General features: G+C 46.7%; 2 protein-coding genes across 2 annotated transcripts in view; both read right to left on the bottom strand.

Annotated features, from left to right (window-relative positions):
* Window positions 1-3,679: 3,679 nt before the first annotated feature.
* On the bottom strand, window positions 3,680-5,098 carry insm1a (insulinoma-associated 1a; the record flags this gene model as incomplete). Its single annotated transcript, XM_083790878.1, has 1 exon — window positions 3,680-5,098. One exon carries the CDS (start codon window positions 5,096-5,098, stop codon window positions 3,680-3,682), a length of 1,419 nt encoding a protein of 472 aa, XP_083647004.1.
* Window positions 5,099-8,091: 2,993 nt separating this feature from the next.
* Window positions 8,092-13,082, bottom strand: part of cfap61 (cilia and flagella associated protein 61) — a 58,913-nt gene continuing 53,922 nt past the window's right edge. Inside the window, exons 22-25 of the mRNA XM_083790646.1 lie at window positions 12,719-12,807; window positions 11,769-11,974; window positions 9,654-9,750; window positions 8,092-8,377 (exon numbers count right to left, since the gene is read on the bottom strand). Of these exons, the coding sequence (XP_083646772.1) occupies window positions 8,207-8,377; window positions 9,654-9,750; window positions 11,769-11,974; window positions 12,719-12,807 (563 nt within the window). The 3' untranslated portion in view covers window positions 8,092-8,206. The remainder of the gene's footprint in view (window positions 8,378-9,653; window positions 9,751-11,768; window positions 11,975-12,718; window positions 12,808-13,082) is intronic.

Here is a 13,082-nt window from a genome sequence, read left to right as displayed (position 1 = left end):
ATAGGTTTACACTTTGCGCGTGTGTGCAGTGGTGCAGTGTGTGTGTGTGTGTGTGTGGGGGGGGTGTGTGTGTGTGTGTGTGTGTGTGTGTGTGTGTGTAATGAGAGGGACAGACAGACAGACAGATCCTCCGACCTGAGGGGTGGTATATTATAGTGTATAGACTCAGAGGAAGCCTGGGGACTGCATGGTGGAATGTCTTTCACATGCAATGAGGTGTCTTTGTGTCCGACGACCTCTGGGTGACCTGTGGGTGTCACCTACCCAGTGACCCCCCCTGACCTCATGCTTTATAAACGCTGCTAAGCACGGCTTTCTCTCCACTTCCGCTCATAAGAAGTCTCACATATAGTCAATTTACAATTTACAATTTAGGCATTTAGCAGACGCTCTTAATCCAGAGCGACTTACATTTAAGCAAGAACAAAAGCATGGGAATACATCACATAAAAGCATTTATCAATATCATGAAACATGCGTAAGCTAAGAAAGTAACAGTGGAATATCTATATAATGAAACTATACATACACTATACATATAAACTATACATATTTACTACTGTGCTATACATATGTACTATGGCGTGCTATGACTATATACAATGTAATTATAGTGCTGTCTACATAACATGCTATAAGTCTGTGTCAAATGCTATCTAAGCCAACAGAAATGCTATCTAAGGGGTTAGGGTAAGTGCTATGGGCCATGATGGAGTCTGAAAAGGTGGGTTTTCAGGCTACGGCGGAAGATAACTATTCCACAATCTCTGAATGCTATATAGAGGCTGGAACTACACCTACAGCTGGCATTTCCGTTCACGAACATGTATTTTAAATATCTTTACATTTTTTCTTTTTTGTATTTCTATTTCTGCTAACATTTAGCCTCTCGGACCCAAAATTCAAGAATATGCCCACAATTCCATGCTGTATTGATACTGGTACCATTAGGAGAGATAACAGGCAAACGATCACAACAATTCCTCTACATTCTCTCATGTATAGAATTAATTTAAGTGATTTGTTTAACAATAATTTAACTCTTGAGAGTGTAAAATGTAACCAAATAGACAATTTTTCAATTTACTCTCAAGATTTAAAGATCTATATGGGTCCATTTGGTTACCAACTCTCCATCATTTAGCTGGGGACCACCTGGAACCCCCTCAAGGACCACTAGTGGGCCCCGGAGAACCACTGCTCTTTACAGTTCAGTCAGTTGGTCTCTTTATGTTGGTTGGTCTGTTTAACATGTCCCATGCAGAGACCCATAGATAATTTGCTTTGCTATACATCTAAACACGTAACCTGACAGATACAAAGATAAGATACACATGTATATACTGGCTACTGAAAATTATAACTCATTTTGCATGCAGGGACCCCCTGGAAGCCCAGGGCCTGACCTGGTGAGAGCAGGAGTGGACCTGGTGAGACGTAGGAGGGGCCCGGACAGGTGTCAACCCACAGAGCCTATAGTCCTTCCATGTGCCAGAATGGTACCTCCCAGTCCCGGCAGAGTAGTTCAGGAGGAACGGATTGTGTGGCCCTGGTTTTTCCCTAATGGGACTTATCGAGGGTAGCTATACTGGGACGTAAGTCGGGACTTGATCACTCCCGGCTGGGTCACCTGAGTGAGGGGTATGATGTTCCGAGACCCGAAACCCCGATGACCTTGGGATACATCACTGAGGATACGTCCCAGGTGCATCCATTTATGTATGTATTTTGTTATAGTTATATATATATTATATAGTCACTAAAATGATCATATCATGATTGACAGGTTGGCTAGTCAATCAGTTGGCTAGTCAGTGGTTTTCAAAGTGGCGTCCGGGGACCCTCAGGGGTCCTGGAGGTGTTCCAAGGGGTCCCCAGCAAAATTAGGAATTGGAAGAACAAGGCAAGCTGGAAACACATTGTGATCTTGTAGATCAGAAATGTCTATGGTGACATTCCCCAAAATAATGATGCCACGTTGACGTTTTCATGTCAAGGAGAATTATAGACCCATAAGTACAATGTTTAGCAGCTCTATAGCAGTGACTATCAACCATTTTAATTTCAAGGACCCCTAGTTTGACATGCGTTGGGTCTCAGACCCCCATTTAACCCATTCTGACTTGAGATCAGATTCATACGAGGTTTCCGCCGGACACACACTGGTCTGATGAACCCATTCTGACCTGAGATCAGATTCTAGAAATGTCAGTCGTTCTTCGATTTTTCAAAAATAGCAGACCTACAAGCTCGTATCGCGCCACTCGGTGGCGCGATATGAGCTTGTATAGATCTGCTATTTTTCAATAGCTAAAGCATAACATGATGCCGACACCAAAATGGGTGCCCGTTCAGAATGGTATTTCTTTCTTTGGTACCCCAATTTATTTTGTAAAAACTGCTAATTTAACTCTGAGTGTATACACAATTAAATTCATTTTATTATAAATGAATAAAGTTACATAATAGTGTTGCTTTAACTTTACCTGAGTTGGCTCTGTACTTGGTCACTATATACACCAAATCTCTTCAGTGGAAATAGCAGATCTACAAGCTCACATGGGGTGTTTATGTGAATATCGCCAAGATCACTAAAAGGCAAAGCAACAGATGCAGTCTTTGTTTTCAAGTTTTGGTTTTTATTGTTTGGACATTTAGCAAAAATACTGCAAAGAAATATCCAAAGCCTATAAGAGCTTAACAGTTACAAATAAATTTAAAACAAATGGATGATTGCGTTTTTTAAATAAAAAATAAATTCCACTTAATTGATTGCTGTGTCTCTTACACACACACACACACACACACACACACACACACACACACACACACATGTACACACACCATTCTCGGAGCAATCCCCCTTCTATTATAATAAGTTAACAATGATGAAACATTTTGGCTACATCATGAAACATACAGTAGAGTCGATCACACTGAGTAAATAATTTACACAAATAATTTAATCAATAAATAAATAAATAGAAAATGGTCATAAGGGTTTAGATATAGCGGTAATAATACAGTATAGTAGGTTTTGTAAAAAAGAAAAGATAATATAATATCCAGCAGGTTAAGTCATCAGAAAACAAACTGTATAGTTTAACGTATCCTTTAAGGCAGTTTTACAGCAGTATACAGTGGTTCTATAGTCCAAAGGCATTACTGGCTACTCTAATAAATTGCTATAGCAAAGCTAAATGTATAATGGTCACAGATTCACAAGCTATCTTAAAGCTAATCAAAGTGATAACATTTCCAACCTGTGAATTCAAGGCAAAACAGTACACAGCTAAAGGATGTGGCTTTTCTTAGGTCTAGAAAGCTATAATAGCACTTGTGCAGAGGGCTATAGAAAAATAAACCATGAGTCTAAAACGCTTCATTCATTCCCGTTCGAAAACTACCAGTTATGTTTGAATGATGACTTGCAATTAAGTTCTATAGCAGAGTAAAAAATCCTATGTCTAGATTATTTAACTCTGAGTGAGAGCCTATATATAAACGGAACCCCTTGTGAAAGTGAAACTCTCAAGAGTTGAACACCCGGGGTATTATGCATTTCCTCCGTTCCTCTTTTTTTGCTCCACAAGAGAGGACTCAACCTTTCTAGTGAATGCGCCTTTACGCACATGACGCACAGGTGTCCACGGTAAAGCCACGGGGCTCTGCTATCCGCTCAGCAGGCAGGGCGCAGCGGCATCTGCAGCAGGATCACCTGCCTGTTCTCGGACGGATGACACTTGTTGATGTGCCTGGTGAGTCCCGGCGAGCTGTACAGCACCGCCGGGCAGTACTTGCACGGGAACGCCTGCGAGGAGGCGTGCAGGAGACGCACGTGCCTCTCCTGGCTGGCGCGGTTGGAGAAGCTCTCCCCGCACACGGGACACGCGTGGCGGCAGGCCGGGGAGGAGGAGGAGGAGGCGGAGGAGCTCAGGTTTAACGGTGCACCGGCGCTGTTGTTGTCGTCGGCCGAGTGAGGGTCGCAGCCGAGCGGCTGCTGTGTCCCCCCGCGGTCCTTCCGGTCGCTAGTGCCGGCTTTGTGCTGCGAGGAGACGTGCTTCCTCAAGTACGCGTGTCGCTTAAACCTTTTCCCGCAGTGGCCGCAGTCATAGAGTCCCTCCTCGGAGCCGGAGTCAGAAGGCCCGGGGCTGGGTGTGTCCCTGTCCCCCCCCATGTCGCTGCCCTCCTTCCCCTCGTCCTTAGTATTATCAGCCTTATTGTTATTATGATCCGTTTCCACGACATTCTGCGGCTTTGGTTTGTGCCACCGCCGGTGCGAGGCGAGGTTGGCCGGGCAGCTGAACACCTTGTCGCACTCGGGACAGCGGTACTCGACGCGCACGATCCTGGAACACTTGTGCTGGGCGAGCGCGAACGGGTCGGCGTACGCCTCCCGGCACAGCTGGCACACGAACTCACCGAGCGGGCTGCTGTCGCCTCCTCCCGCGGACGGGTGGGCTCTGTTCGGGGGCTTCTGGTCCACCAGCGCCTCTTTGATCTTCAGCCCGAGGACCGGAGACGTGGTGACGTCGTCCTCAAAGTGCAGTTTCCGGATAGCTTTGGTTTTCTTGGAGGGCGGCTTGCCTTTGCGCGCCTCGGTGTCGGCGGACGCCGGCCTTTTGCCCCGCGCGGCGGCGGCGGTGGTTGTGGTGGTGGTGGTGGTCGTTCCCGTGCGGCTGCTGTTGCTGGTGCCGATCTTCAAGTCCACGGGGGCGCCGAACAGGTGGTCCCACGCGGTGAACGCGGCCGCCGTGGGGAAGGACTCCGCGGACACCGGCGAGCCGAGGTTGAAGCGTCGGCTCAGGTACGCCTCGCGGTCGTGCTCTCGGCTGACGGGCCGCGTGGGGCTGTACAGCGCCTGCTGGTACGCCGCCTCCGGCTGGCCGAACTGCACCGGCTTCACGGTCCGCTCCGGAGCGGCGGCGGCGCACAGCGGGACCGTGGACACCGGCCCCAGAGCGCTGGGACCGACCGGCCAGCACGGCACAGAGGCGGAGGATGGCAGAGATGCCTCTGTCTCCTCATCGTCTGAACGCACCCTGTAAGACACCGGGTTCGGCTTCTTGTTTCTTTTCACCAGAAATCCTCTCGGCATAGTTGGGCTTTAAACGGTCGGCAAAAAAGGCACTTTGGAACAAACAAAAAACAAATGCCCGGCGCATGCAGAAGAAAAAATTACCCCAGTTTCCAAGACACTCAGTCACTCACTGATACATCTGATGCGTTTTGTGTGTGTGTTGTTTTGTTGTGCTATAGGCTACTCTGGTATACCTATCTATTGAACTTCTGTTCTCTTTTTGCTTTCTTTCTTTCTTTCAGCACCAAACATAGCGGCACTCTTTTTAAGGGTGAAATGATGACATTGTCCTCGCCCCCCCTCCTCTTGTTGCCTCATCTGCGACCAATCAGATGGAACTGTGATTCCCCCGTGGGTTTGGGAGTGGGCGTGGGAGGTGTGGATGGAGAAGGGGGAGAGGGAGGGGGGTGCCCTCTTGTAAAAAAAAGAAAGAAAGAAAGAAAGAAAAAATTGCCTAATGGAAAGAAGGAAAGAGATACAATAAATAAGTGAAGGGAGGATGTTTGTCAGATTGCAACGCAGATCAGGCATTAATACCTGAGAGGATTTCATTCATTGTATTAGTGTGCGCGCGCCCCGCCCTCTTCCTCCGTGCACGTCTCCACACACAGACAGGGCACACGCCACTAGCCTCCTAGTTTTACGGTCTGCTGACTTTGTATAGACAGATCTACACGTGCCCTGGCTTCATGTCTCTGATTGAGATTGGGAGGGGGCTGTGATTTATCTTTTTTTTTCTTTTTTTAAGAATCCCTCCATGGCTCCATCACAAAATATGGTACAGCAGCACAGCTGTAATTAAAAAAGGCGGCGCGGAGAAAAAAAGAAGAAGGATCTTTTGTGTCCTTATAGGATCAAAATATCCAAACATAATGCCAAAATTCAATATAGGAACCAAAAGACAGAATTCCACTAATTTCATTAACTTGCCATTCTCATTCATATTTCTTTAATAATTTGTATTACAGAAAAAAAAATATATAGGACTGTATATGCCTAACCAGCAAACAGAAACGCAATGAAGAAACATATAGAGTTTGTGTTGGATGTGACAGTTAACTGCAGACATATGAAACAGTCATTTTACGCATACATAATTAATACAAGAGAGACCCCCCCCCTCCCTGTTTAGCATTACAATGGTGGCGCTTGTGCAAGCTGTATACCCGCTTGTGATTGAAAAGGAAATTGCACGGTGAAAATACCCCCTCTCCCAACACACACACACACACACACACACACACCCCTCCTCCAGCAATCTGGCCTCGAGATACCGACGGGCGACGGCGCGTGCTGTGCGTAATCAGTCAGTGTGCTCTTTTGGACAAAAGCGGAGCGGAGCATCTCCAAATGGGCCAAACCGCGATTATCTTTCAGTTAAAAAACAGTCGGACCAATATAGGCCTACTAATAATAACAGTACGGGTCATATCACATCCCGATCCCGTCAAAGGGATGCGTGTGTGTGTATGTGTGCGTATACGTCACAGTGTGTGTAAGCTGTCAAATATAATATTACGAGACTGGACATTCTAATTCAGTCTATTTAGGGTGTCTAGCGAGTAGCAAGAGACAAGTGGCATCTGGGAGGAGCGACTGCGTTTTTAAGCATGTGTGCAGGCATTGTGTGTGTCAGTGCGTGAATGTGGGTGCGCGCTTAAAAAGCCAATATAGTAAATTAAACGCCGCATGTCTGAGCGACTGAGCCGGTTCTGGACCAATCAGACCATAGAGACCATGTTGCGTGATGCTCTTATCCACATTGTTACAAAGCCTGTGGAATGTTTCATGCGTGTTGTTGTGGCTACAAATCGTCATGAAAGGCCCGGATTACACCTGCTTTATTTCCCCCAAAACAATAGGCCCTGTATAATTATATAATCGATATGGACTCACTGAAAAAACTACTGTGATTCCAACAGTCCGCGTGCAAATAGATCACCAAAATATAGGCTACGCCATTAAAAAAAATCTATGAAAAAAATCCCAATACGTTTTCCAACCCCATATAATTTAGAAACACATCTCTGCACCCCCCGCCGACACCCACGCAAGCACACACACACACACACACACACACACACACACACACACACACACACACACACACACACACAAATTAAGAATTCCATTCCTTTCGACATCAACACGACGCCGTCGTCCGGCGAAGTATATACACCAGGCTTGAGTGCATGCTGCTGAGATTGTTTGTACATCCATCCACCCACCCAGGCATAATAATGTTAGGTGCGTGCTGCCGTGCGTGTGCGGTTATTTGTTGAGCGGAACGGCGTGTGCTGAGGGCAGGGGGGGGGGGGTGAGTGCATGGAGTCCTCATTAACATACAGCTGTAGAATAGAGCCTTCCTCCGCCTATGTGGGCTCACAAATCCACTTTCATCTATAGAGCTATATAGGCCTGTCTTATTGGTCACGCTGCCAAGTCACCATTGTCAGCTAGACGCGCACGCATGCACGCGCACACACACACACACACACACGCACACACACACACACACACACACACACACACACACACTGGGTTACAGTTGGCCGCATGGCAAAATTGAGTTGTCACGCATCTGTGTAAGCCTAAAATAGCCGGTGGAGAAAATATGTCTGCTATTGTATTCTGCAATTCATTTTAAAAATAGAAAGAAGGCGATTCCAAATGCATGGTGAGAGCAAGGATGGATGGACTCTCTTTTTACATCCTCTCTCTCTCTCTCTCTCTCTATCCAATTCATACTGGCCCTCTCACGCACGCACGCACACACGCACGCGCACACACACACACACACACACACACACACACACACACACACACACACACACACACACACACACACACACACACACACACACACACACACACTCACCCTAGCCACACTGAATGACAATAAAAAACACTTTTTGAATGTTCTTTTATTTTTTATTTATTACATCAAAGACTCAGAAACATGTTAACCTTTTATACAGAACCCTTCCCAGATATTATTGCAATGCAGCTCAAGAAGTCTTCCCTGCAATTCATTTTCTTTTTATAGTATAACATTCCATTGATGTGTGGAATTCAGCAGCAGGGACTGTGTGTGTATGTGTGTGTGTGTGTGTGTGCGCTTGTCAGTCACAGCATCCCGGGCAGGGCGTACATAGGCAGGTGGTTCCTATTGTACTGCAGATAGTTGAGGGTGCTGCTCCTCAGAGCCGCCAGACCCCCTGAGTTGCCCAAAAGCTGCAGGGACAGCTTGGGACCGTCCTCCTCCGTTGTCGCAGATCCTGCACCACCGCGGCCGCCCTGCATGCCAAGACATTAACCCATTCTGACCTGAGATCAGATTCGAAAAATGTCTATTACATCCTGACAGTTTCATTATTAACCCATTCCGACCTGAGATCAGATTCTAAAAGTGTCTTCGATTTTTCAAAATTAGCAGACCTACAAGCTCGTATCGCGCCACTCGGTGGCGCGATATGAGCTTGTAGATCTGCTATTTTTCAATAGCTGAAGCATAACATGATGCTGACACCAAAATGGGTGCCCGTTCAGAATGGGTTAAGCGGCTCGAATTATGCATTAGTCAATTGACACTGGGTGGAAAAAGAAGTGTTACAAAAATCGTGGGATATAAATAAATGTAAGTGTTTTATACAATTTGCCTCCACCATCACCCTGTCCTCTGCCTCTCTCACACCAACTAACTTCATGTGCTCTTTCACTATACATCCATACATCTTCTCTTTGGTCTTCCTCTATAGGCCTCCTGCCGCCTGGCAGTTCCAAGTTTCCAACCTCAACATCCTTCTACCGATATACTCTCACTATCCTCCTTTCTTTTTTTTTTTTTTTTTTAAGATATTTTTTTGCGGCTTACGCCTTTTTTTTTTTTTTTTTAAGGGACAGATAGTAGGCTGACAGGAAACGGGAGAGAGATGGGGGGATGACATGCGGTAAAGGCCGTGTCGGGTTCGGGAGTCGAACCCGCGGCACACCGCGACTGGATCACCAGTCCGGTGCCCAGACCGTTACGCTACGGCCTGGGCCACTATCCTCCTTTGTACTTGTCCAAACCATCTCAGCCAGGCTTTAACCTCCAAAACATCTGACGCTGTCCCTCTGATGTATTCATTCCTAATCCTATCCATCCTTGTTACTCCCAAAGAGAACCTCAACATTTTAGTCTCTGCTACGTCCAGCTCTGCTTCCTGTCTTTTCCTCAGTCTAAACCATAGCTGGTCTCACCACCGTCTTGTACAGCTTCCCTTTCATTCTTGCTGATACTTTCCTATCACACATCACACCTCCACCCATTCCAACCTGCTTGCACTCGTTTCTTCACCTCTTTTCCAGACTCTCCATATTGCTCTAAAATGTTGACCCTAAGTCCTTCACCTTCTTCACATCTACTCCCTGTAACCTCCCTGTTCCACTTGGGTTCCTCTCATTCACACACATGGATTCTGTCTCGCTGCGGCTTCATTCCTTTCCTCTCCAGGGCATATCGCACTTGTCTTCAAGTACAAAATGTGAGTACTGTTTCCGAGGGACAAAGATGAAATTATGAAAACCAAACCTGTGCTTTAGCAGATTCTATGATCTGCTTTATTTCCTGTTCAAAGTCAGTGAAGCGGTCGTGGTACAGAGCCATGCACCACGTCTCCCTGAAGAAGCTGCAGGAAGAAAAACAACACAAGTTATCACACTATCAAACGGATGGCTTGTCAAACGACATTGAGTTGTGTCACGCATGTATAATGCTAAAGATAGCCAGCATGTACAATGCTGAAGATAGCCAGCATGTATAATGCTAAAGACAGCCAACAGAAATGTTGTCCACAATTCTTTTTTAAAATAGAATGAGGCAATTTGTGGTGTGAATATATGCGCTCTCTCTCTCTCTCTCTCTCACACATGTGTTTTCCACCTGCCCCCCCCCCCCCCCCCCCCCACCCGAGCATGATGTAAGAGCAGAAAAGTAGCCAAAAGAAAGATAAGGTAACCTGATAATGCTCCAAACTTATAACAGGTTAATTTGATGGTTTCCTTTTACAGTCTGACCATCCAGTGTGCAGACCTTTCTTTTCTATTAGTCTAACTTCAGCCCGGGGCACCTGTCTTTCAGTGCGTGGATGTGCGTTGTGCTTCATTGTGTTTCTCAGTGACTTTCAGGAGTCACGTCTCTTCAGTGCCCCGACATGAGCCTTTAGTGAGGCGCTGGACTTCAAATGACTGTTAACCCATTCTGACCTGAGATCAGATTCTAAAAAATGTCAGTCGTTCTTCGATTTTTCAAAAATAGCAGACCTACAAGCTCGTATCGCGCCACTCGGTGGCGCGATATGAGCTTGTAGATCTGCTATTTTTCAATAGCTAAAGCATAACATGATGCCAACACCAAAATGGGTTCCCGTTCAGAATGGGTTAAGACAAGCACCCTTTTCCCCCCGTACAACTGATCCCAGTAGGGTGGCTGCGGGAGGCCATTGTCTCCCCCCCCCCCCCCCCCACACACACCCCGTCCTGGCAGAAAAGACAGATCGGGGGGGAGGGAGGGGGGGGGGGGGGGGTGGCTGCATAAACAGATTAGGGGCCCCGGGAACAATGCGGGCCAGCTCCTGATGTCTGGGGGTCACTCGTGTCATCATCGGCGTTTTGAAAAAAAAAAGCCCAGAAGGAGGTCAACGCCGTCATTTCAACCAAAACACCTCCCAGAGCGAAGTCACACTGACACACAGACGTCACGCAGACTTGGGGTTAAATCCTCAAGGTTTTAGTGCCCTCGCCTGCCCGCCGGTTGATACGCGGGGTTATCCACGGTCTTCTGGGACACTAGCCGCCACCAGCAGACCGCTGCATCATGGTTGGCCCCGGATGTTTCGGCTTGTTAGGTTTTTCTACTCGCCCGCTTTGAGAGATTTGTTTTTAATTATTCCAGCAATCACATTAAGCCATTACGACCTGGGGACGATTCTACAAATGCCTTCTAAATGAGTAGTTTCTCACACTTTGAAGATTTTTTACAAAATGTAACAAAATAGTAGATGCACAAGCTTTGTGAGTATTGTATATCTGCTATTTTTGAACAGCCAACGCAAAACTCTAAACCGCCATTTTAGGGCTGTCAAACGATTAAGACTTTTAAATCTGATTAATCACAGAATAATGATTAATCACCATTCATAACCCATGCCCGACATATGCCCATGTTCTCTTTATGTTTACGGAAATGTAAATGTCTCGACGCTGCCTACGTATACATTGGGCTGCTTTGCCTTTTCCCCGGCAATAACCAAATGTAATATCTTTTCCCTGTCCAGATAGAGCCATGCACAGGTTCTCTTTCCATCTCGATTTGACCATTGTTTGGAATCATTAGCCATCAGATAATAACAGAGCAACGACTAGCCCCATATGGAACCTCTCCCTCCGCTATATAGCTCCGAGATGAGGTCCCACGCAACAAGAAAATAAAGCCTCTGAGAATGTGTATACCCCGACCTACTTTTGGGATACGATGTGCCGAAAAAGGTAAGACCTTTTGGTGACCGCTGCCCGGTGGACGGTTGTGTGGGTGTGTGACCTCATCTCGGAGCTACATAGTGGAGGGAGAGGTCCCATGGGGCTATAAGCGACGACCAGTGTTCCACCTTTCTCATTGAACGAAAGCCTCCGCTGCCTCTCTTCTCACCTGTACAGGTCATGAACGAGGCCCTGGTCGTAGCGCGAGGACAGGTGGCTGAGCAGCCTCTGGTGCTTGCCGTACAGACACAGGTAATTGGAGACGGGGAGGGGCTTCAGGGACAGGCAGGTGACGCCCTCTACGGTCTCGTGGCGGCCCAGACGCAGCTGGAAGTAGTTCCCCGTCTCCACGCGGCCCGTCACGACGTCCGTGCCCTGCATGCGTGTGCGTGTGCGTGCGCATGTGTGTGTGTGTGTGTGTGTGTGTGGGTCGGGGGGTGGTTCAGTTGACAGGTCAAAGCAATGTTGCTGCTGGAAAACTGAAATAACTGCATGTTTGGCACAGTATGACGCTGATAATGTGTACTTAACTCTGAGCGTGATGTGTACAAACGTTACAGTGTAAAGTGGTTACATTTTTACACTCTCTGAGTTACGGATGGATAACATTTAAACAATTGGACAACACACTTCGGACATACAGTGTGTATGAATTACATAGCATCTCTGTCAGGTGGAAACCTAATCCAAAACTGTTACTTTTCAGGACTCAAATTCTAAAGTAGCAGATCTGCAACCTTTAAACGTGGCACGAAGCTTCGCGCCACATTTCAAGCTTGCAGATCTGCTGCTTTTGATGCTTTTGTGTCTAACGCTGTATAGTATGATTATAAGAGCATTTCATTAACTCCTTCAGCGCCACCTGGTGGTCACCAGTTTAGGCTCTGAGTGCCAATTCTCCCATTATAAAAAAGAGAGGGCATTTTAAAAAAAATGTAAAAAAAAACATTACGTCTTTACGGGCATGGCAACCAGTGCATAGTTGATTTAGATACGGGAATACGTCCCTGGCACTTAAACAGTTGGGCATTAATCTACACAGAAAACCCCACACAAATATGGAGAAGAGGTTTCTGCCCTACACAGCGCCAATATATATTTCACGACGGACACACTTACCTGTTGAATAAAAGACGGCCCCACTGTGGTATCAGGAATGGAGGGCTTTGCGATGCGTAGGTAGTTGTAACCTCCAGGTAGTCTCCCACCTCGGGGGCAGAATGAAACCAGCAACCATTTACAACCTGACAGTGTGGTAACGGCATTAGCAAAGGAAATCACATGCAGACTATTTGGCCGAATCCTCCCAGGGTCGCCTTTTTTGTTTTGGACATAGGGCTATAACCCATTCTGACCTGAGATCAGATCCATATGAGGTTTCCACTGGACACACACTGGTCTGATTAACCCATTCTGACCTGAGATCAGATTCATATGAGGTTTCCACTGGACACACACTGGTCTGATTAACCCATTCTTGTCA

Source organism: Protomyctophum parallelum, assembly GCF_964188405.1.
Source record: "Protomyctophum parallelum genome assembly, chromosome: 19".
In the NCBI taxonomy this organism is placed as follows: domain Eukaryota; kingdom Metazoa; phylum Chordata; class Actinopteri; order Myctophiformes; family Myctophidae; genus Protomyctophum; species Protomyctophum parallelum.
This window is presented reverse-complemented; position numbering and strand designations above follow the sequence as displayed.